The 25,578-nt window shown below is 38.4% G+C and overlaps 1 protein-coding gene across 3 annotated transcripts in view; it reads left to right on the plus strand.

The window, feature by feature from the left end:
• Nucleotides 1–2,911: 2,911 nt before the first annotated feature.
• CASD1 (CAS1 domain containing 1) overlaps nucleotides 2,912–25,578 on the plus strand; it is a 28,348-nt gene continuing 5,681 nt past the window's right edge. The window contains exons 1-14 of one of the 3 annotated variants that reach the window (XM_071560726.1): nucleotides 2,912–3,405; nucleotides 8,440–8,536; nucleotides 9,209–9,329; nucleotides 10,865–10,909; nucleotides 13,135–13,197; nucleotides 14,370–14,414; nucleotides 17,136–17,259; nucleotides 18,757–18,971; nucleotides 19,681–20,106; nucleotides 20,518–20,607; nucleotides 21,196–21,315; nucleotides 22,278–22,434; nucleotides 23,877–23,956; nucleotides 25,021–25,122. In XM_071560726.1, coding sequence (XP_071416827.1) covers nucleotides 3,273–3,405; nucleotides 8,440–8,536; nucleotides 9,209–9,329; nucleotides 10,865–10,909; nucleotides 13,135–13,197; nucleotides 14,370–14,414; nucleotides 17,136–17,259; nucleotides 18,757–18,971; nucleotides 19,681–20,106; nucleotides 20,518–20,607; nucleotides 21,196–21,315; nucleotides 22,278–22,434; nucleotides 23,877–23,956; nucleotides 25,021–25,122 — 1,818 coding nt within the window. In that variant the 5' untranslated portion in view covers nucleotides 2,912–3,272. Of the gene's footprint in view, nucleotides 3,406–3,649; nucleotides 3,686–3,799; nucleotides 4,319–8,439; nucleotides 8,537–9,208; nucleotides 9,330–10,864; nucleotides 10,910–13,134; nucleotides 13,198–14,369; nucleotides 14,415–17,135; nucleotides 17,260–18,756; nucleotides 18,972–19,680; nucleotides 20,107–20,517; nucleotides 20,608–21,195; nucleotides 21,316–22,277; nucleotides 22,435–23,876; nucleotides 23,957–25,020; nucleotides 25,123–25,578 lie in introns of those variants that run through there. The other 2 variants (XM_071560728.1, XM_071560727.1) reach the window with 2 other exon arrangements.

Consider the following 25,578-nt stretch of genomic DNA (forward strand, 5'->3'; position numbering starts at 1 on the left):
GAACTAAGCTTATCAGCACACTTGTATGTGCATGCCATGTTTGACACATGGTACCCTATTTACACAGCCTGCTGAGGAAATTCAGGAAGCATTAAAGGAAGAATTATCTCAACTAAATGATACCTGTGTACAAGACATCTGTTCTATTTAAACTTATTTTTTAAATTGAACAGAAAGTCACCATTTCTTCTCATTCATCTTACTCTAATTTACAAGTAAATTAACAGCACCAGTTCTACAGAGAGGGGGTAATAACTACTTTAAAATAGATAGGTTCACTATGACTGGGTTGAATTAGGTGAAATGAACGCCATCATTCCCAACTATTTTATTACATTGACTCACAGAAGAAATAGCATAGCCAAAAACCATGACAGTAATGACAGTGTGAGTCATTAGTGACCATACAAAACATCACAGCCTCTTATGAAAATGATGAATTCAGTTAAGCCAAGGTTATACCTATAGAAAATAGAAAAGTGAAATCCCTCCAGAGGCATTTTACTCCTAACATTACAGACATTATCCCATATGCACAGCAGTGTCTCATCTCCTTCGCCTCTCAAAGGAAATTCTGTGTTCTCTGGGTCTTCTCTCTGTGGCTGGTCCAGGTGTTGCCCTACCACTGACAGCCCTTGGTGCTTCCGGCAGAGGAAGCAGAAAGCCATTGTGAAGCTGTAGCATTTGCAAACCAAAAGCTGAGATCTGACTGATCAGAAGAGACGTCTGGTTTACTTCCAGCACACTAAGTACATCAGCAGGCAGGAAAATAAAGTAGTTAAACAATTTACAAAGCTGCTTTTAGCTAATAATAGTTCATGTCTGGAGTTGGTTTTATAGAGTACTTAGCAATCCCTAATTAGCCTTTTATATCAGATCTTTTATATATAGTGGTTTTGGTGTGAATTACTTAGTTATATATGTAATGATGCCAAATTCAATTAGCTTGTGGGAAACAAGGAAGTACCTGTAAGAAGTGAGACTACTCTTATGCAAATGACTTCCTAACACATCGCACTTTGGCCAAAGGCTTCTGGCTAAATGAGGGAGATCTCTCTCATCAAACACCTAAGCAACATCTCCAAAGAAGCAAGGAAGCAAAAGCAGATGTGTTGCTCACATCTATATTCAATATACACAGGGAGACTATCTTAATTAGGATACTCAACCTGCAACAGTATCACTATGCATTTGTACAGTCCTAGAATAACAGAGATGAAATCCACACATGGAGCTTTCAGGCATCACTGAAGGGTGAAGGTGTTAGGGTTTCATGGCAAATGAGGGGCTGCTCAGGGACATGCAGTGGCAGGCAGCAGATCTGAAAGAGACGTCCAAAGGCTTCAGGACAGAGTTACTATTTCTGGGGGTTGTAATTTTCTGGAATATCTATAAGCAGAAGTATGGTTGTTTTGAATTGGGGTATTTGTTTGGATTTTTGGTGATGATGGTTTGGTTTTGTTCCTGGGTTTTGTTGCGCTTATGTTATTTAAAAACAATACCAGGAAAGTGAATAAATTAACAAGTAGACTTGAATAGAAAAAAATATAAATTATATGTTGCCAGATAGTAAAGACATTGGTTGGATGGAAATGGGATATACATTGAATATATAATAACAGAGTGCATCAGAAGAATACTTTGAACTCAAATTTTGTTTGTACATTACATTGTGTTTCCATAATCCTTTAAGTTCTTCCGTTTTTCAGGTAAAATTTCAAAATAAAACTTTGCTTGCACTGTGTAGACATCTCTTTTTTTTCTTTCAAATGTTACTTTCTTTTTTTAAAATACCCGCACAGTCATTTTTTTCATATATTATTAAATGAATAATCAAATTCATTTTCAGAACTTCCTTATTAGTGTTTTTTGGATGACAGAGAAATGGAAGGTTGGTGAAACAAAAACTGGACTTTTTGTGCATTCAAGACCCAGATAACTAATTATTATTATTTACCCATTCAGTTAAAAAAAACAACCCACCAATCAAAAAAAAAATCACCACTTTTAATTTTTTGGCCAGTCCTAATGAAAAGGACTGAATCTGAGGGAATTTGTCTAGCACAGTACATACTTCATCATGTACCCAAGGCTTAAACCTTAACTGCTCATTGTTTATTTCCCATACTTGTTTCCCATATTTATCTGACTACATACTACACACTTATCCTAAGTTCTGTATTTGTTTACATGGTTTTTATATGGTTACTTTATTTTGTCGAAATGTCTTTCCTGTGACAGCCTGCCCTGCTCCAGGCCTGGTGCCTTCAGTGGCAGATTCCCAACCCCACCACTGGTGAGGGACTGGACTCAGAGCCCAGATTTACTGCACTGCTTCCTTGTCCAGGTACAACTGAGGTACCTGCTTGTGGAGGAACAGGATTTCCCTTTTTCAAGGTTTCAGCAATCGTTTCATGCTTCAGCTCAAGCCCAGCTCAGTCCATGGTGGTTGACACCTCTTCTCCCAGGCAACGAGTGATAGGACAAGAGGACTTGGTCTTAAGCTACACCACGGGAGGTTTAGATTGAACTTCAGGAAGAATTTCTTCGCAGAAAGGGTAATTAGATATTGAAATGGGCTGCCCAGGGAGCTGGAGTCACTGTCCCTGGAGGTGTTAAGGGAAAGGCTGGATGTGGCACTGAGTGCCATTATCTGGTTGACATGGTGATGGATCGGTCAGAGGTTGGACTTGATTATCTTAGATGTCTTTTCCAATCTTACTGATTCTGTGATTCTGTCAATGTGTCAGCTTCCTTGTACAGTTAGCAGCGTTCAGAGGGACTAAGCGACTCCCAGCCTGGAATGAGCACTTCCTTGTCAATTGAAGAGTCACAAATGTTTAAAAATCGCATTATTTGGAAGAAGCCCTCAGTGTCAGTGCCAGCCGTCACGCTCAGGGTGCGGCACAGCCCCTAGCCCACATATTCCTTCTCAGAGCACCGTCCCCACGAGGTCTCCCCGATCGCAGCGTCGTCCGCGGGGCTCGGAGGGAGGACGGCGGGACCCCTGGGGCAGGACCGCCGCAGCCCCAGTGCGGCCGCGGGGCTGGAGCCGCCCGCTGGGGCCGCCCGCTGGCGGCCGAGGGGAAGCGGCGGCGCCAGGAGGGCGGCGGTGGCTCCGCCCCGGCTGCAGCGGGGAGTGGGGCTGCTCTCGGCCGCGGCGGCGGGGCCGGTGGCAGCGGCGGGGTCCGCGTTGGCCGCCGGCGGGGACCCAGTGCTGCCCCGCCGCGCCCGCCCGCCCCATCGCACGCTGTTGTCATGGAGGAGCCAAGATGGCGGCGCTGGCCTACACCGGGGGGAAGCGGGAGATCAACTACTACTTCAGCGTGAGGAGCGCCAAGGCGCTGGCGCTGGGCGCCGTCCTGCTCCTCACCGCCTGCCACGCCGCCTCCCGCCGCTACCGAGGTGAGGAGGCGGCCGCGGGCGCTCCGCGGGGGGCCGCGGCTGCCGGGCAGGGGAGGCGGAGCCCCGGGACCGCGGCCGTGCGGGAAGAGCGCCGGGTTCCTGCGCCCGGGGCAGCCGCGGCGGGCCGGGGGGGCGGCGGGGGCGGCAGGCGCAGCCCTTCCCGGCGGGCCGGGGCGGTGGGAGCGGCGCGGCGGGGCAGGTGGGCGGGAGGCGAGCCGGGGACAGCGGGATCGCGGCCGCGGGGCCCGCCCTGGGGGTCGCCGCAGCCTCCGCCGTCTGGGTGAGGCCCCGCGGGGCTGGCGCGGGCCATGGCGAGGCGGTGTCTGCGCCGAGGGTGCAGCGCAGCTCCCGGGGCCCGTCCTGTCGCAGGGGTAGAGGGTGGGTTCTTCCTGTCACTTGTTCCCATACGGGATGATTAATTACGTTAGCAATTAGTGGTAAAAGTCGTAATTGGTATGACACTTGGTACATGTACTTTCACTCTTTGAACTGTCGCCTCGAACGTGAGCGGGTCGGGCCGCGCTGGTGGCGAAGCGAGTCCTGGAGCGGTGCGGTGTTGCCGCTGTCGGTGGCCCCGGCACCGCCGTGACCGAGCGCCGGGCGCGGGGTCGCGCTGCGGGAGCGCCCGGGGCTGCTTCGGCCTCGAGGCTGCGGATCTTGGCGTGGTCCGTAAATGCAAAGGGAGCTACTGAGGGAAATATTTTATTGTTTCCTTGTCACGCTAAAAGCTGTGGTATGTTTCTGTGCGCAAATCAAGATGTTGATCCCTAGGGAGTTCACTGGGGCTCTGTTTGTTTTAGGACAACTGGTGTCGGGTTCTAACACCTGCTGCCAGCATCCACAGAAGTCAAGGGTGGTAAGACAGTTCGTTGTGGAAATAATTCCCCAGATTCACCCTCTCACTGGCATGTCAGTAAGTCTAATAAACTGACTAGTGTGAAGTTGGAAGATACGAAAGCGTTTACTGAATTTTAGAGGAGCTCGAGCATTAGATAATTGAACCTGCGTGTTGTGCAATGTTCCTTTAGGCACAAGAGAGCCACAAAACTAGACAGGAGGATGGTGGCAAATGTGGTAACAGCGAGACTGGCCTAAGAAAATAGAGACTGACATATCAAACGGGTTACAAGGAAACTAAAGTAGACATAATGTCAGTATATTTTCCCAGAGTTATTGAGGGGGGATTGAGTCCCGGATCGCAAAACTGTGAGACTTTGCCAGCCTTTATGTAAATTGATATGGTCCCTATGGATTGTTACAACTTTTCAACAAGGTTTTTCACCCTGGGCTTTTAGTTTCTTAAAGCAATTAGAGGAGGAGAGACTTTCCTGTAACTGTTTAAAAGGTAGGAGGACAGGGAGTCAGAGTGAAAAGGGAGTTACTGGTTTGGGCTACAATAAGTAACATTCAAAAAATGAGCGGTTTAGGAAAGGGGAGTAGAAGATTTACAGCAGACAAGAAGTTTTAGGATAGTTAAAAGCAGAGGTGCTTGAGAGATCATTCTGCAACGCTGTAGTTGATACCAAACATCTGAAGTCCTGCAAATTTCACGATACTTTTGGCAACTAATGAACAAACCAGCTAAAGCTAATTACCACCTCGCTTATTGTCAGTGGTGTTGGTCATCCCCTCGCAGCAGTGGTATAATAGAAATTGGAAAGTGTGTACAAAAGAGTAACACAAAAAGCAGGTGAATAAAACAGCATCTCTAGAAGTAATGAAATAGAATAAAATTCTGTAGCCTGGACAGAAACTTAGTAACTTGTTCATGGGTCTCATATATCGTGAATTATTGAGGTAAGGTAAATTCATTGTGAGTGTCATAATGCAGAAAGTATCAACTAAAAAGTGAAATTAGCAGGCAATGCATTTAAAGATCAGAGGAAAGCACTTTTTTTTCCACACAAGACATTCTATACCAAGATTTTATACCAAAAATAGCCCCCCCCCAAAAAAAAAAGGTTATTCTGATTTGCAGAGGGTGGATGAGGTGGGGCTGCAAACAGGCTCAAAGTTGCCAGGCCGAGAAAGCTGGGCCATGCCAGGGATTGCTGGTTTTGTCATGCTTTTATACCTTTTCTTTTGTTTGATTGTCATTACATATGAAGGTTTCAGCTAATTTTGGCCTCAGTCATGCAAGTACATATTGTAGATAGGAACAGCCCAGTGCAATTCATACACACTTGTCTGTATAAAGGTTACTTGTATGAAAAAATGCTGGCCTAGGGTTGTGGAAGGTCAAATTCATGTTTAGGGAGACTGTTATATTTATGGGTTACCTAAATTTTTTTACAAAACAGTGTGAATTAAGAGAAGGTACTGGCTGTCTTTAACTTGTGTGCAGCTTGTTAAGTGGGTTAAATGTTTCTGTACTGTGTAGTGAAATCAGTGCTATGCATTTTTCACTTACTGTATCTCAAAGGTACAGTCCTAAACCTTATTGGAAATAAGCTTTTATTTAAAATTTTGCATACTTAAAATCAGCACAAACTACGTTGTTTCTTTTATTTTGAATAATAGAGAACAGTTGAATTTCCAGTTCTTCGAAATAAAGTGTGCCTTTTAGAGAAAGTGTTGTGAAACTTAGTCTGTTCTTGCACTGAATGAAGACTGCAAGATTTCACAAATTCAGTGGGATAACCATGATCTTGAGGAATGATAAATTAGAATAATAAAATTCAGTGAAATGATACACTTTGTATAACTATACCATAGTGTATGTAAGTGGAACATAAAAGATAGTATGTTGGAAGGATAAAATTTACAGAAAGGAAGAGTTTAGAAAGAGAATGGTCTATGTTTTGTGTATAAATGACACTTGGAATTCTTTTTCTCAGGTTTTGGGTTGGGGTTTTCTGGTGGTTTTTTTTTTGTTTGTTTGTTTGCTTGGTTGGGTTTTTGTTTGTTTTTTTTTTCCTTTTAACATCTTATTAATGGTTAAGAAGAAGGTGTGTTATATTAATATGAGTGTGGTTCTTTGGCTGCTGTTTCATCTCCTAAGCCAGGATTGGGCATTTCTGTAGGCATTTTCTGGTCTGTAATGGCCAGTTTAAATTCTTGGCTGCCATTTCAGTCTTGTTTTATTCCTCTCCCTCATCTTCTCTTCATGACTTCTACTATTATGTTTAAAGGAAGATACCAGACATCAATAATGCTCTTAACGAGTTTCAGGAGCTTTCTAATATTGCTGAGGGCAGTAGTAAGAGATTCAGTGCCTGGAGTTGAGAAGAAAGGTGTAACTCCTTGACCTGAAATACTGTCTTCGTATTTAACATGTAAACAATGTGTGATGTTTGGAATGTTACATCACTGAACATATTGCAGATGGAGGGTTGTTTTATTTGTGGGTAATTATGGTGGGTGTGCCATGGAGTACAGAGGAACCAAACTTGCGTCATGAGCTCAGGATACGCATATTCTCCTGTCTTGAAAACTCGATTGAGGAAGGATTGATAGTGGACTACAGATCCTGATAGGCATAAGTCCAAACTGCCTTTTCCTGTGGAAGAACCAGAGACTGCCAAATAAATCTAGTAGAAACCTTATTTAAAATAAAGGCAGATGATTCTTCAAGCATCAGCTTTGGATATGGAAAACTCTTCTGGAAGGATGTTCCTGATGGTAAAAAACTGGAGACTACATGTCCCGTTCAGGAAGTCCCTGGACTGAACATAGAAGAATATTAGACAAGATCATAATGCTTACTTGCCCCCTTCTTATTGATCTCTAAGAATCTGCTTATGGGCCCTGTTGAATAGAGAATACCAGGCTAGACTGACCATTGATCTCACCATGAATAACTGTCCTTTTTCTTATGCATCTTTCTCAGCAAGTTAATGGTTTTCAGGGGAAGTCTGGTTAGTGGTACATACTTTTTTAAATAGTTCACTCTTGCATCACTTTCATATATCTTCTAGTTTTCATGATCTGTAAAGTGGAGGACTTTGTAGCAGTAATAACTCTGAGTCACCTATTCTCATTATCAAATTCATGTTGCTTTTGATTAGATTGTGGTTTTTTATTACACCTGACAGTTTCATTTTTATGCAACTTAATGGAAATGATAGTTTACATAAGTGTGCATGTTTGAGAATTAGGGAAATTGTGTTGCCTGAAAGCCAAAGTACAAATTGAGTTTAATGAGGTCAAGCTTTCCCAGAAAGTGTCAAGAAGGGGCAGTGGTGCATTGTTTCTTCACAAGCAGCACGAGTCCCTACCATTTCATTCTCCACCATTTCCCTATTTGTCAGTGCTGGGAAATGCCAAGTATGACATGTTGGAGGGCGACTTCTCTTGCAGTGAATGGTATTCAGTTGTGTTTGGTTATAAGGCAGCAGAATTTGGTGTGCACTTGGGAAGATAACAGTCCCTGGTAACAGAACTTTATTTGTAAGAAGTTACCATGACCTGAAACATTGCCACCTGTAAGGTGATCAGTCTTAATTAGTGTAGTACTTACTGAGTGGAAAAGGTACCTGCAGTTCAGAATGATCAGCAGGTTCTCGTGTAAATGTTTTGGGTGTTTTTTGCATATTAACTCAGTAGGTAATGACCTGTTCTAAGGTGATCACTATGTCTTAACAGGAAGAAGTAACAGACTTTCTTGCAAATCTTATACTGAGATTCATGTTCTATACAAGATGCTGTGCATGATGATTCTGTGTAGAAGATTGTTATATTGAACAGTTGTATTTATTAAATTTTGTATTCCAGTGTATTCTGAATAGTAGCACAGTGGATTGGCATCTTTTAAAGGAAATGCCATTCTAGGTCACAACATCTTTTTTAGAGCAGAAGTGGGATCAGTAACATTTTGTGGATAGAAGTGTGACTTCCAGAGCAGTGGAGTGTAATAAATGAGAAAGCAACTTGCAGGAACTTGTGCAAGATGTTTTTGTGATAAATTGGTTTACTGCTGTTGATTGTTTCAATTCCTGTGTTTCAAATATTTTCAAATTATGTTTTATAATAGCAATGGGGCTATGTTTTACATTTCACGTATCTGAATTCTCATCTTAATACAATGTTTTCAAGGTGGTGATACATGTGAGTATCTTCTATCCAGTGGGAGATTTCTTGGAGAAAAAGTATGGCAACCTCACAGTTGTATGATGCATAAGTATAAAAATAGGTAAGGAAACTCACGTCTTCTGTTCATCTGCATGGAAAGAAGAGCTGTTATTTTTTGCAGCTATAGTAATTGCAGTGTCATCTACTGTTCAATTTAAAGCTGATTCTCTAAGCTTTCAAAAATACACAACGTTCATGAGAAAGAAATCCTTTCCTTGTACATTATGTGTGTCTGCAGTGTTTACCATAGTTGTATTGCTGTATAAAAGTGCAAATAAATGTTGGTGATGGAGGTACAGACATGAGTTATGGAGAGTTACATGAGACTGTAGAATTTCATATGTCATTGTCAGATTGCTGAAAGGGAAAATGCTGACCTTACGTGTCAAATTGCAAGTAAAAATATCCCAAATAAAATTACGAACCACTTTCCTTCACCTACTCATATGAGAACCATTTTTTTTCTTTTTAGAATTATGCTGTACATTACCATTTTGAAATTACTGTTTTTGTAGCTTTTGTAGCATCACATAATAGGAAAGCCTGTTTCTTTTTTTATCACATTAGCAGGAGAGTTTGTTTTCATCTCTGTGCAAATTGCACTGAACTTTTTATTATTTCAGCATGTTTAGAGAAGGATTTATCATACCTTAGAGTTATCTATATTGCTCTGTAGATTTTCAAAGTACTTTTTTCTTTCCTGTAACATGAATGTTGCTGTTTTGTTTTACAGTGAAGCAAAAGATTGCCTCATAGACAAACATATTGTCTTTATAGGAGATTCTAGAATTCGACAGTTGTTCTATTCATTCATAAAACTCATAAATCCTCAAGTGAAAGAAGAGGGAAATAAGGTGAGATAGTTTATTTTGATGATTTTTTTGTTTCCTTTTTCCCAATTTACCTTATAAGCCTTTTCTAAACTTCAAAAAGTCAAGAAATTATACTGCTTGCTGACCTAGCCCTCGGGAAGCAGAAGCACAGAAAGATCTTTTGAAGAATAATATTAGACCAAAATAATTGTTTGGGTACATATGAGATGATTGTGAATCTGAGAAGGGAACTGGGAAGCTTAAGAGAAAGCTTGTGGCAGTCAGCCTGGAAATAAATAAATAAAGCACACTTAACTGATAGCAACTTTTGCTTCTTACTTGGTTTTTTGATGAGAAAATGATTGCTCCTTTGTGTGTTTTTACATAATTGTAATTCTTGTCTTATAATTTGTCACTTAAAATGTCAGTTAAATTGCTGATCTAATCTGTTCGTACAAATCCTTGGGGCAATGACAGACTTCCAAGTCTAACTTGAAGCTGAAACTAAAAATGATTTCTGGTCTTACATTCCTTTTGATCACTGATGAAGAACTGTCTGAATTTTATAAGGTGAAGAATGTAAACTGCAGCTTGCTGGTTGGAAGCTCTAAGAAAAGATTTAGCTGTATCATTTGTTGAACAGGATATTGATTTCTTTTGCTATATCATACTTCTTGAGCACATGGATTCGTAGTTGTATGTACATATGTGATGGAGAAGACACATTTCACTTTCAACAGTACATCAATTACTTAGTGATTCTGTCATCTAAAAGTGCCAACTGGCAGCTTCTCCAGCACTGCAGTCGCTTTCACTTGTCAAAACACAGTGTTTGATTGATCCAAGAACTCTGGTTTTCCTGGTCACTTGGTTAGGTCACATTTGCAGACCAAAAGTGATGGTGAGATGACAGGGTGCTGTAATTGATTTTGAGTCAACAGTATCATTTGTCAAGCATTACTGAAATCAAGATCTCAGCTTGTAGAAGAGAAATGCATTTGTTCTTTTGGACCAGGATTGAAACTAGTACGGTACTCAGTAATATTTTAAAGGACAATTGTGTATGCATATCTGACTCCTTCCTTTCTGATTTCTTACAGTTTCACTCTGCAAATTTAATAATGTGTTCCAGATTTTATTTCTGCTTGGAATTATTTTCTTTTATTCTTTAATTAAAACTGTGTTTGTTGTTTTGTGTAGAGGAGATAGATAAAAAGAAAGACTGGGGAAAGGCAATAAGAAAAGAAAGAGGAAAAAGTCTTTAGTTTTTCTCATGTTGGAAGACTCAATTTAGGAAAATATTTGATTCCTTTGTAACAGTGAACAGAAAACATTTCAGACTTTGTTGGCTAGATTTCTTCCAGGAAAAATTGTGGTTTATTTGAGTAGCTTGTTTTATTAAGAAAGTAACATCAACATTTTGCATGAGTACACTGACAAGTTTATACAAGAAAAATCCTCTTCAATGAAGATAAACTTTGGGGTGAGATCAAGTTAACACAGGAATGTAAATATTTTGTTTTCATTCTGAAAGTTTTTCTTACTTTTGTTTTTATTGTTTTGGGGTTTTTTGACAGCATGGAAATATCCCATTTGAAGATAAATCTGCTTCAATTAAAGTGGTAAGTTTTTATCTAGCGTTAAATTGCAACCCATAATCATGTTATTATTTCATACGATGTAAATGTAATTGCAATCAGAGCTGAAAAATTAATAGAATGTTTAGACCATCAACATTCTATATAAATATTTCACAAATATTTCAGTGTATCATAACATACCATATTTTGAGAGACTTTCGCATTGAGTACTTGTGTTCTGTGTTAGTTATGGGCATAAGCTCTGGAAGTGTGTATAATTTTTCTTTCTGTCAGATCTTATAATTTGGCCTTCCCAAGAACAGCTTTTGCCAGGAAGTTTACTCTTTCACTGCTGTAAGAATATGTATGTGGGGCTAACTTCCTTGGATTGGTAATTGCTGTAATTGCTATAGAGCTTTTTATGCTACCCAAACAAGTGTTCCTTCCACTGTTTTTGCAGGGACAAATAAGCACACTGTTGATTATAATGTGGATATTTAAAAAAAGGAAACAAACAAAAGATGATCTCTGTTGTCCTCTGCCCTGGCAATGGAAATGCTATCCTCTGTAGCTTTCTTTGCTTCCCATGACAGCTGTCAGCAGTGCTGGGGTTCTGCTAGTCATGCATTTGTTTGTACTCCGGAGGAGATAACTCATTCTCTATTCACGAAAACCAAAGCAGTGTATTTGCCGATTTGTCTGCAAGTGAGTTTTCAGTACCTGTTTGTGTACATGATTAAGGTTTAGGGTACAGAATAACAGGGTGTAAGCTCATGGCAATTCAAGCTTGTGCTGTTCTACTCTGTTGCCCTTCACTATACATTCCTGTGTTTGTGCTGTAACTACCAGTGGTACATCTGTGGAGGGGGTTAAGAGTCAATTCGGCCAAAAAGTTACCTTGTAGGATTCCTTTTGATAAGGTCTGATGTGGCTCATCATATGGTTATCTGAATGCTGGAAAAGAGAGGGCAGAACTCAAGGCAGGACAAATAGGCCAATGCAGTGTGATTTGTGTTGGCCTGGCCTGACACAGAATTACATCTTCAAAACTCCTTAAGCCTTGGTAGGTGCCTAACAGCCAAGATTTGAGATGGCAGGTCTGGGCTTTTGGGAGATGTCTGGGTAGAGTTGAGAATATATTCAAAGTCTTTTGCTTCCCTGGTTTCATGCAGTATTGCTCTTGATGTTATTGGCATGGTAGCCAAATTTCCACATTCAGAGCAGCTGTGACGCAATAATCTAAATGTGGAAAATACTTGACCAACAAAAGAGAAAACTGCTGGAAGCAAGTGGAGAGTTTAATTTTGCCCTTTCTAGTCATCATAGTGACTTTTCTGTCCTTCAGCCACTGCAGAGGACTGCACAGTTGCTCACAGTGTTGCCAAATAATGAGTTGACGGTACTCAAGTACCAAAATCTTTAGGTCTGTGTAAGTGGAAGATAGAGATTTCCTCTCTGCTGGTAATGTTTCTGCATTCTGTGTTAAAAAGTTTCCTCACAATAGTTTCTGCATACATAATCCCTGCCATTTCACCTTCATATCTATTCTTAGACCATTTGATAGTGCTGCACCTGAGGATTAACTAGCTGCTAGGAAGTTCTGGCTTTACCTGGGAGACATAATAGTACTAGCCAGAGTCTAGACTGTCCTTCTAGAAGGTTAAGCACTACCCCTGGCATCTGAAAGAATGCCAGTACGTAGTTAGATTTAATAGCCATGGCTCTGTGAGATTGAAATAGCTGATAATTCACAAAATTGTAAGGTAAATTTTTAGGTCTTATTTTGATTTGAAAGTTATGATTTCATGCTATCAATTATTTTAAGCTCTGGAGCAAAGAAAACCTGCTGGCAAAAATGTGGAAAATTGAACAAAAATCAAGTTCTAAATGAGTAAATTATAGATGTGACATTGGATTTATACCTGATCACATAGGAAACACAAGGACATCCCATTTGGCAGATGTTAAGAACTTACCTTCTTGGTGAAATCCCAACTCCTGAACTACAAATGCAAATTTGTTTTTCATGGGGGAAAAGTGTGGTGGGTTTAATTTGTTTCCCTTTTTTATTTGCTTTCTGTTTTCCATGCTAGAATAAGGTGTCAGGCTTTTCATGCTAACTATAAAGGAAATCTCACTTTAAGCCAAATATTTTTCCTTTACAGTTGAATTGATGGCAATTAATCTGCAGGGGGTTTTTAAATTTTTTTTTGTTTTAGTCTACTGATTGCCTTTTAGCTTACAGAGTAACTGCATTTGTTTTGCAGGATTTTCTATGGTATCCAGAAGTTAATGGCTCTATGAGGCAACGTATCAAATCTTGGACTGAGGTTTGTCTTAAGAGATTTGAAATTTGACATCTATGTAGTAAAAAGGAGGTGTTTACTGATGCATATATTTCTTGAGTATCTCATGATCTCCCAAGGATGAATTCATTTAGACAAAAAAACCCCCCAAAGCAAACTAGAAAAACCCTTCTTCCTAGGAGCAGGTGAATTCACCTTGTTAAGAGCTGAAAGGATTTCACTCTGATCTGGTGTTTGACTTCCTCTGTGTCTGCAATGGCTCCACGTTAATGTGACCAAATATTTTGATCCTTTGGTCCATTTCAAATATACTGTGATTCTGTGCTTTTATATTTATTAATTTGACTGTTTCAGACTGAAGGAGAAATGTAATTTGCAAAGTCAAGATTGTCTTGGTTTTGTTTCAAATATTTCCCTCAATTAGCATGCTAATTGTTTTAGATGTTTCAATTATGATGCAGGTTGTCACGTTATTCTGTATGTTATTCTGATAACAAGTAGTATGTTTACAGATTGACAACTAAATTTTTCTTCTTTCTTCCTTTGATGGCCTTTAAATAGCTTGGAGATGTTTATTCCAACCCCCCAGTTGGGGGTTCTGCTACCCCTTTGGTCATTCTTGCACAGCACATTCCATCAGGATGTTGAAGTTATCATTTCATTTTCTTTTTTCTGTGATTACTGCAAAAAATGAGCAGTGCTAAAGTTGCTGTGCCAGGGCAAAACTTGTACTGAGGTGATCAGGACAGTTCCTTGTGCTCTTCTGTTGGGAGTACACGCACTGGTCCTTGTCCTGGATAGAACTGTCAGACCTCTGTGGCAACAACTGGTCACCTCAGTCATACAACAGATGTTTGACAATGCTGAGAGAGACAGAGATAAAAAGTACTTCGTGTGATCTACAGTTTACTTGACCTTGGGAGAAGAAGTTTAAATAGCTTTTAAAGAGAACTTACACTGCTATATTATCACTGATAATGATTTTAAGTGCTTATTGATACTTCACACTTCTGCAGATGCTGTTATGTGGAAATACAGGTGTATCACAAGCTGATGTTCTCTGTAATAATGTCTGCAGTGTACTCTTTTGTAACCATTAGCTGATGGACGAGTGAGTCACAGTTAATTAAGATACAAATCTTAATAATAATTTTCAAATATTTAAAAGTTAATTCCTTTTTACTTTTGTGTCTTAGGGTTCTGTGGCAAAACCTCATATAATTGTAGTAGGAGCTGCCACGGTAAGTTATACATATATGGGGCATTTTAGTGAAGAGGGAAGCTCTTGTAGGATAACATTAATGCTCTCAAGTTTGTGACAGATTAGTTGTTAAACCTAATCTGTAATAAAAAGTCTACTCTCAGTGAATTTGCTGTTACAACAAGTAGTTTTAAAATACAAGGTGTGTTATATTATAGCTGTATGAGATACAGTACATGCTTTTTGTCAACAATACCAATTAATAAGTATTGATTAGCTTTAACCAAGCTAATAAAGAAGCTATAATTAAAAGCAGATTATTAATTTAAAAATTTAAGTGAAAGTACTTGCATGCTAACTAAGGTACATTTTAATGAACTGTTTTCAGTCACAAAATACTGCTGTTGAGCATGGTCCAATCTGGAATGGTCTTTTTGACCACACATGTTTCCTTTAGATTTGTATGGGTAAAAATCTGAATTTTACATGAATAATTCAATAACCAAAGAGATTGTGGTTCCCAAATCTTGTTCCACTGGCAGTTTCCACCACTGCTATGTGCTTCAGTGTCACAGAAAACAAGGCTGACAAGGACCAGAAGAACACTGGTTTGCCACAAGGCAGGATCAGTTATACCTGTGTTGCACTTTCCAGGAGTCAACCAATGTTTTAAAACTTCCTGAGATGGAATTTAACAGCCCCTCTTAGGTATTCTATTCTAATAGTTTGCTGGTACTGAGAACCAAGAGTCAAACAAATGCTCATCTCATTATTTCCACGTTTAATATCCCTTACTTCCAAAAACTTGGGAATTGTAATTTGTGAAAGGAATTAACTATTTTATTTTAATACCGGCTGAAATGTAAAAGGGGAAAAACGTGTTCCATTAAAATTGTTTGAAAGCGGTTTTGTTTAGAGACAGTTCAAGTATTCTACCAATCTGGAAGTTTCTGGGCATGCCAGTCTAAGGGTGAATTCCCTCAGCTTTGAGGGAAGGTCATGTGTGTATGGAGAACACCACACATTTCCTGAGAGATCAGGGATTCTCTTTTTCCTTTACGTGAACCTCTAAATTCCCACCTTCTGTAGGATCCACATAAATATTTGAGCTTTAGGAATCACTCTAAGTCTTGAATGTCTTCTCTCAGTCTGAGAATGTAGCATGTATTACTAGAATGAGTTGTTGTAGTTCACACAGAAGATGCCATGATACATGGATAGTGTTCTGGCATGCAGAACATCAGGTTGCAAAACTACAGGACTCTTAGCTAAATAATTTCCTTTACTCATATATAATAAATTAGCCATAGCTTGTTGTCCTTTGTGGACAGCACGAGATACAAACCAACAATATGTACGTGAGGCTCAGCTCTTCTTAACACCAGTGTATTTCTGCAAAACATTAGTAGTGATATCTAGAGTTGGACAAAGATAAACATTCCCTATTTTAAGGAACTTGCAAAGAAAAAAAAGGATTCGGAAGCCAGACACATCAGCAACCTCAGCATGGCTGACACTGGTGTGGTAACCTGCCTCAGATTAAACTGGTTTGTTCTCTTGAACTTGTCAGCATTTTGAAGCTTCCTTTTATCTTAGCTCTCCGTTTGGTCATGCTGCTTTGGCCTGGACATGTCTGTCTTAAGATGTTAACTGCATAACAGTTTATAAATAGAAGTAAAGTCTTACAAACTGGAGAAACTCCAGCTCATACAAAACTCAGTTGCTTGCTTATTTTGGGAAAAGGAGCCACTGTGACAATGTCACTATAGTGCCCTGCTTCTTAGTTCCTGACTTCCTGTTGAATGGAATAAGAAATAAATAAAGTCAAATAAACCAATAAGATTAATAAAATATGCTTTTTTACTGTCTGTTAAATACCATAGATGTTTAACAAGTACAGATTTAACTAGTGGGAGAAAGCAAGTGTTTTGGGGTTTTTTTCAGTGTGTGAATTCTCAGAGCAGCTGCATGTTACTTGATTTCATGAAGTATTAATTTATATTCAGTAATATTACAAGGAAGTGCATTAATCAGTGTACTTGGCTTACATAAAAGTTTTTTTGTAGATATTTCGAAGTAACTGTGAGTTCACTATATTCAGGCTCATTGTTTTGGTGGTTTTTTTTCACTTTTTAACTAAATCAGGATAGATACAGTAATACTTAAACCCCTAAGTCCATTTTTCCTACAGTGTGGGAAATTCTTTTAAGAAGTTAGGAGGAATTCTTCTGTGGCTGTCGTATTCTCCCAGTCATTTAATTTAGAAGATAAACCACAAATTAAAACAGCTCTTTTTGTTTTGTTTTTTTTTTCTTTGTGAGTATCTACAAAAGAGATGGAAATACTGGCACTCGATACCACTATCAAGTTTTGTTTGTGTGCATTTCTTGCTGTGGTCAGTTTTCCTAGAGCAGAATTGACCAAAGTGGACATGCTTTTTAGATAATGAGACTGGCCTTGCTACGTCATTGTTCATTAAAGTCGGGAGACTTTGAATATCTTGTGTCATTTAATTTGCGAAAAGTCAAATATATGCTATGTGCATGTTATATACTCTGCATTTAAGTGGTCTATTTGAATGTAATTACCTGTTTAGACAGGTGCTTGGTCCGAAAGAAATTTTTTAGCACTTCTGAATAGAAACCCAAAGAAATCTAGCTATGTAGAAATAATGAAAAATAGTTACTAGCAGAGCAAGGGAACCAGTTAATTAAGGGTCCTCAGACCTACAGGTTCTGAACTTATTTTTTTATTTCTTCAGTGGTCTATCAAGATTCACAATGGCAGCAATGAAGCCCTTGCACAATATAAAATCAATATCACTTCAGTTGCACCTCTTTTGGAAAAATTAGCAAAAAGTAGTGATGTTTACTGGGTCTTACAAGGTAAAGTAATGAACAGTAGGTAACAATTTGTGCTGTCACTGTCTGATAAATCATTACTTTGTTGGATATAGAAAACTTAGTCCATACTGCTTACTTGCAGATTTAAAAGGGTGTTGGTTGAACAGTCTGACTTTCCTTGTAGTCTTAACTAGCTGATAGATAACTAGCTTCTACTAGGATGGAGATTTCAAAGCTCTCTCAGGACAATCTTTTGCCTTAGGAACTCTTAATTCTTTGTTAGCTTACTCTGACTCAATGTGCCAGGTCTGTGCTCCCTGTGCTGTGCTCTATATGTGCCTCTTGGGACTCAAGAACACAAGCACATGAAACAGCAGTATTCCTGTGATTTTGTTCTAATAAATGTTCAAATTACATTAATAATAGGAGAGGTTCAACAAGTGCATCCTCTGTGTGTGTCTAGAATGAATAGACATACTCTTGAGAATACAGAGAATTTAAGTTTGTAGAGTGAAACTTGGTTCTGTACACTGAGATCAGCAATCATGGTTCATAATGAGTCTGTGAGATTTTTATCATAGCACCAAGCTTACCTTCTTTTGCTTTTCTTTCATTAATCTAAATTATGTCCCTAACACTGAGCAGTAAGCTCGCAGGTGGAATGTGCTCGTGGTTTCTCTGGCATAGAACACAGCATTTTAGATTATCATCACCTCAGTTAGAAATACAGGCATATTTTGAGACCTGATAGTAATATACCCAGCTGTACCTTTACAAGTTCCTATCAAAGATGGTTCTAGAGTTAAATCTGAATCAACAAATTAATCTTCTCACATTCCTTTCAAACTCATGTTTATAACAGAAACAATTAGCTGTCACACACATCCCGCCTTTCTGTTGCTAAGGCAACTTACTGATACCCATCTGACCTTTTGATCTAGAACCCTGTATAGCTTTGGTGTTAAGCTTTACATAATTTCTGAAACCTGTAAGCAATTAAGTTGTCCATTTTTCTGTAAAACTGAGATGCTGCCATCAGTTAAACTGGAATCAACAGGAACAAATAGAATATGCTTATGAACTGTGACTTAGAGAAATGAAAAGCAGGTTTTTCCACGGAAACCAGGTTCGAGAGAGTTATGTATTTTTTACTGTATGTCTATTCTGCTGCTTGTCTTCTGTCATCTTTCCTTTGGAGACTTTTCTTGTGGGATTCCATTACTGAGAGAAGGCATAAGCAGCTCTGCACTCCAGCATTATATGCTTTTAAAGTGTTCGGGGAAATTTAACAGGCATTCACGTCTGGCCAGAGCTTTCTAATCTATAAAAATATATGCATGACTAGAGAGTGGCAATAAGAACATTTCATCATAAATGGTTCTAGTAACTGTAGCAGTCACTTATTCCGTGCTGTACGTTTTTTGTACCATTAAACAATTGTGGCCACCTAAGTGAAAGGAGCCTGTACAACCTGAGCTAAGCAAATGTCTTTGACAAGCAGAAGATTAATGTGCTCATTCTTTGTCCTTTGAAATTCAGATCCTGTTTATGAAGATATGCTGAGTGAAAGTCGGAAAATGATCACTAATGAGAAAATAGATGCTTATAATGAAGCAGCTGTTCGTATTCTGAACAGCAGCTCCCGAAATTCCAAAGCTAAAGTTAAAGTGTTCAGTGTATCAAAATTGATAGCACAAGAAACTATCATGAAGTCTGCAGATGGCCTGCATCTCCCTGAATCAAGCAGAGATACAGTAAGTGTTTATCACTGGTCAACATTGAAAAATAATACTAGTAAAACAAGATTTGAAGTGAATGTTCTGAAATGGCAGACAGTATGAATGTAATGAGGACTGCATTCATCAGGAAATTTTTTCAGAAAATTCCAGAATATGGGAGTGCAGTCGGTTTTAGAGGAATTTAAAAAAAAACATAATAGCATTAGTGTATAGCTATTTTAAAATATTGTTAATCCACTAGATCTTTTAGATTCTGAGTGCAAACTTCTTGCCTTCATGTACATGAATCACTTAAGGTGATAATGACTTGTAAAGCAGTGCAAAGAAGTAAGTCTTAAATTTCTGCCTCTCTGTCTGGAAAATTTTGATTGCTAAAAGGGATGAAGAAGTAGGGAAAATACACAATATACACCTTCCTGGTTGAATGGAGTGCCTCTGACTTTATTTCTTCTCTTTAGCTTACCAATATGTATATGCATGCAATGAGTCCCTCTGAGTGTTGTCAGTGTGCCCTTCTTGTGAAAGAGCTTTCCGGTTGTGACACTTTGGGTTCCACGCCTTTGCAGGTTTCATTTGCTTTAAAGTACATACTGAACTAAGTGTCATCTCACCACAAGTGCACATGTTTTATGTCTGTGCATAATCTAGAAGAAAATTTCTTATTATGGAAATGATAACTTATTTGTTAGAGACTAATTAATGAAATTGCTTATTTTTTTGACAGAATGCAATGATTCTTATGAATGTCTACTGCAATAAGATAATGAAGCCCATTGATGGCTCCTGCTGCCAGCCTCAGCCTCCTCTGACTCTGATACAGAAGATAGCTTTCTGTTTCTTTACTTTGTCCATTATTGGATATTTAATTATCAGTTTAATGCATCGGAATAATTATCGGAAGAACAAATCTGGTACTGATCTGGAAAGTGGAGAGGAGAAGAAACCTGCCATCAGCACGCCTAACGTTTCCACTTTAGAGATGCTTTTACACTCCTTTTGCAAACTTGGTCTAATCATGACCTATTTTTATCTATGTGACAGAGCGAATCTTTTCATGAAGGAAAATAAATTTTACACACATTCATCTTTCTTCATACCGATCATCTATATCTTGGTTTTGGGGGTATTTTATACTGAAAATACCAAAGAGGTAATGATCATGTTGACATCCAGCTTATTATGTTGTTCCCTAATTTGTGTGCAAACAACCAATTGCTAAATACTGCAAGTTAATTTTTTTTAAGTCAATATAACTCATCTGCAAAAATGCCTTTGCAAGCAATGTAATGTTTGCATGGAATTGGATACAAAAGCTTTTGGAAACCATATGGCTGTGAGCACTTTAGCCATTCTCACATGGTCAAATTGGAAGTGAGCAGAGCTCAGCTATAAGAGAGTGTAGATCTTGTTAAAATCTGGTAGAGGTGTGTCACTAGGCAGAAGACTTTTCCAGATGAGACCTGTTTACCCATAAAGTGGTTTATTGCTTTGAACTTTTGCTCCTCACTTTTTTTCTTTGTTCTTTTTGGAATAGCAACACTCTTGTTTTGTTTTGCATTAGACTAAAGTGTTAAATAGAGAACAGACTGATGAATGGAAGGGCTGGATGCAACTTGTAATTTTGATTTATCATATCTCTGGAGCAAGCACTGTAAGTGATTTCAAGTTTTTTTATTTGTTTGGGGGTTTTGGGTGTTTTTGTTTTTTTTAGTGAGAATGCAATTTGGGTATGTTACTTGCAAAGAAAGATAGTATAATTGTGCATTAGAATTAAATTCCTGTAGTTTTAAGCATGGTGTTAGCAGAATTAGTTTTTCTCTCTATTTAAGTGTAGATTTGATTGATAAAAACATTATATACATTATTTGACCAGTGAAAAAATGTACTTGTTTCCTCTGTGTAGAATTTATTTTTAATTGCTAGCAACATTCTTTTTTGTGTTCTGAACTTGAAACTGTTGAAGGTGATCTTTCAAAGAACCTTTAATAAGTCTTTCTTAACTGGTATTTAGAATATGCTAAATGTAGAGCAATAAATAGAAGAAATTGATTTTAACATCAAAAGAGGTTAGGGTACCAGAAGAGCTTAGTAAGAAACAGGGAAATGTACCATAAGGTTTCTTTTCTTAGTTAAATCTGATTTACTGCATTGGAGAAAAAACACAAAATACGGGTGGGGAAGGAAAATACAAAGGCATTTATGTGGCCATTCATAAAAGGTACTTTATTTTTCTTAACAGTTTTTGCCTGTGTACATGCACATTCGAGTTCTGGTTGCCGCGTATCTGTTCCAAACAGGTTATGGGCACTTCTCGTATTTTTGGATAAAAGGGGACTTTGGTGTATACAGAGTGTGTCAGGTAAGAATATTGACTCAACTGTTTTTATAAATAAGTTCGCTCAGATCTCAGAATATCCATACTATATCCATCCTCTCTAAATAATGTGATATCAGATCACTTAACCAAGGTTTGCGCATTAAAAATGGCTGTTGTGTCTATGTAATCTAATCTGTTTAATTGACAGTGTTTACCTAATACAAACCTAAAGTGTATAAACGATACTTATAATGTAAAAAATTTAAGTATGTATACTCTAAAATATCAAGACAAATATTTTCTTAAATAGCAATGGAATTTCCATTGCAATAGCAATTTGCAATATATCATAATACATAAATAATGATCCAGACAAGCTTCCAAAGATGGTGTATTGGAGCCTACATTTGTTAATACAGAAAATTAATTTTCACACCATAACAGTACTGGGGAACATACCTGTTTTTGTGGCTTCCCTCACAGATTTTGCAGCATGTACTATAGCAGTTTGTATTTTTTTAAGTCTGTATCTTTTATTGCTGTTAAATGTTACATTGTCTTGTAACTCAGGTCATTGTGCTTATTGAACCTGTGTCTCCAGCCTAATTGCAGTGCTGGTAATGGCATTACCTCGCTTTTAACTGACTAGCCCAGGTAGCTATGGGAGTCAAAACAGACACATTAACAGCATCCAGCAACTGGAATACTTGGTCCTCAGCCTGGGAAATAGTTAGATCTGGTTAACCTTATTTTCATTGCAATGTCTACCCAAGCAGGCCAGTGTAGGACCAGTCCAGAACCACATAATGAGCCTGCACTCTTATATTGCACTGTTGAAGTTCCCTGACATACTTACCCATGTTTCAACTGAAATATTATCAGCATGTGAGATGTAAAATACATAGATATTTTTGTGCAGTGCTAGAGAAACACGTCCCCCACATCTCTCAGCTTTGCCTTCCAGTTCATACATCCTCTTTTGTCTCTCCTCTGACACCCTTCAGGTTTTATTTCGTCTCAACTTCTTAGTTGTGGTACTGTGCATAGTGATGGACCGACCTTACCAGTTCTACTACTTTGTGCCATTAGTCACTGTTTGGTTCATGATAATTTATGCCACCTTAGCTATATGGCCTCAGATCGTCCAGAAGAAAGCAAATGGTAAGATTTTTTTCTTTCTGCTATAAAACATTTGCCTGTTACTGCAACAGTAATCATATAGAAAATGGAACTGTTAGTAGATCTCAGTCTCTTTGCACCACAGAATAGCTGTTCACAAAAATACAGTTTGTCACAGATGAATTATGTCAGTTGAAAAAGTTAACAGGTTATAACTAAACTCTGCCTCTGGTTACAGTCATATTAGAATATTTTTAATAGGTTTTGATCATCAGAAATGTGTTTCATCAAGCATTGCAAGAATTGAAATATTACTGAATACAAATTAACACCATAGGTTCTACTATCTGTGCTTGCTGAGACTGTGTCATGTCAATGTACCTCCTCCATCTTGAGCACCAATTCTGCCATATCTGGCTAAGTAAGAACATGGAGTTTATCATCTTAGTATCTTAGACTAAATGAGCTATCAAAAGTATGTCTTCTGATACAAATATTTTAAACACAAAGTGAAATCCTAGCTTATTTTATGCATTGCTATTCATTGAAAAGCTGTCATCATGGCAAATGCTTATTATTTAATTCACCTAAATTAGAACTAAAACTTTGAAAGTCTTAAATCTTCTTTCCCTATTGATTGAGGAATATCCCCATTTGATATTCTGCAGATATGATGATGAAATATACCAAATACATACTAGGAATAGATGTTGCAAAAATACACTTAAAGACAAGTTTTACAAGATATCTCGAAGGCAAAGAGCTTCAGGGTTTTTTTCTACAAAGGCACTTCTGTTCCAGAAACAGAAATGACTCATGTACTTCAGGGCAATAGTGTACTGTGAAACTAGAAAATCTTTTAATACCAGCTTTCAGTTGTTTATGTCCCTGTTTACTGCTGCCAGTTTATATGGCAGGAGAGAGACATGATTTCTCTTGCAAGGTTGAGGCTTCATTAAAGCTTAATATCAGTTGATGGCTTTGAGGAGTAGTTTCTCAGACTTCTTTTAATAAGATACTTGTCTTTAATAACCTTCAGTTGAGCTTTAGAGTACAACCAGTACCTCAAAAATGAACAATATTTTCTCTACTTGTTTCACATGGCATTTTTATGTATTTATTTATTTACATTCACCTAGAGTAAGCAGAGTGTTTGGGAAAGCAGAGGTTTTAAAACAGACTTTCTATTTGAATACCTAAATTCTCATCTTTCTGTATATATGTGGTTCCTGCCTTAGACATGAGGCTTAATTTAGGATTAATAGGTTGTTAATTGCTGTGAATGTTTATTTTAATTGCTTAAAGTAAAATTTAAATGTAGATAGTGATAAAATATTTCTGGTAATATTCAAGCATTTATTTATGAATGGATCTATTACAAAGCATAGCTACACTAAATAACTGGCAATTATTATTTAATGTGTCTTGGGTTTTGCTATTGAAAAATTAATGACAGTATAATGATTAATTTATTTTTTCCTCAGGGAACTGCCTGTGGCACTTGGGTTTACTGCTGAAACTGATTTGCTTACTGACATGCATTTATTTTCTGTCATATTCTCAGGTTTGTAAATCTTTACTATTTTTATCCTTAATTACCTAAGAGTGTATTATTACATGTCTCTACTTTTTAACGTGCTCATAACTTGTGTATTTGTTCCAGTATCATAAATACAGCATAAAAAAAGGAAAAGAACCTTGGTTTCTTTTTGTGTTTGAATTGGTGTGGATGCTAAAAAAATCCACAATTCTGTATCTTACTCATTGGTTTGTTATCTTGACACGTTTTCTGTGTACTACTACTACAAATGTAATAAATGTAGAAGTCTATGCTTTGGGTTTGAGGTGGTGGGGGTTTTTGATGTGCTTAAATTCCTGGGTTTTGCCAGCATAATGGTGATACATGTGGTGATATGGCAATGAAGACCTGTGCCTCTTAGAGACCTAGTGCTGGCTTTCATACCTCATCAAAAGTCTAGTTCACAGGCTAAATTAGGGACTTACTGTATACAGTGAGTACAGGTGACAGAAATCAGGGCAGGGTTTGTCATTCTAGGATCTTACAGAGGAGTTTGTGTGGTTTTAATCCCTCATTGGTTCTAAGCCTGTTGAACTGTAATCTTCTGTAAAAGTGCATGTTCGTTATTGCAGCATGTCAATGGATCTCTCCCTTTAAGTCAGCAGTACAAAATGGAAAGCATGTCAATACCTTTACAGGAGGCAAAACTAAACCCATTCTCATGTGAGGAAGTTCTTCCCTCTTCCCTCTTCCCTCTTCCCTCTTCCCTCTTCCCTCTTCCCTCTTCCCTCTTCCCTCTTCCCTCTTCCCTCTTCCCTCTTCCCTCTTCCCTCTTCCCTCTTCCCTCTTCCCTCTTCCCTCTTCCCTCTTCCCTCTTCCCTCTTCCCTCTTCCCTCTTCCCTCTTCCCTCTTCCCTCTTCCCTCTTCCCTCTTCCCTCTTCCCTCTTCCCTCTTCCCTCTTCCCTCTCTCCAAGAACCCTGTTATTTTGCTAATGTGATGTAGCCAGTGAAATAGGGATGGAATAATGTTAGAGACAGCATATTGATTTAAATTTAGTAAATACAGCTGACATCAGTGTTAATGGTTTTCCCATGTTTATCTTTTACAGGGTACATTTGAGAAGATATTTTCATTTTGGCCATTGTCCAAGTGTTTTGAACTGAATGGGAATGTCTATGAATGGTGGTTTAGGTGGAAGCTGGATCGCTATGTATGTAACATTTGCATTAATTGTTACTGGTCTTTTAAGAGTATTTTTTAATTGGGGAAGGGGGGATTGTTTTCATTTTCTCCAGAGAAAACAGGAGTTTGCCCCAGTGTTTAATAAAAGCCTAAGCTGCGTTCGTTTTAGTTCTGCAGTTGAAGCCATAAAGTGTTGTAGATTTGTCTTTTCTTAGAAATTTTACTGTGAAAATAGAATACCTGTAGCACTTCAGGCTGTTGAAATAGAAGGCAAATTACTGTGGTAGCTTTCTTAAAAATAATTCTTGAAAGTTGTATCAATTAAGAATATATTTAAGATAATCTTTAAAACATTAAAATCAGGGTCTTGATGGCCAAACCAGACTATTCTTGCACATATTTTTAAATGGTTTATCATTGGGAAAGTGCTTTTTTTCCCAGTTACTGGCCTTGCAGTGTGGGGGAATAGAACAGGGAGATGTCA

This window comes from Pithys albifrons, chromosome 7 (genome assembly GCF_047495875.1).
Source record: "Pithys albifrons albifrons isolate INPA30051 chromosome 7, PitAlb_v1, whole genome shotgun sequence".
NCBI lineage: Eukaryota > Metazoa > Chordata > Aves > Passeriformes > Thamnophilidae > Pithys > Pithys albifrons.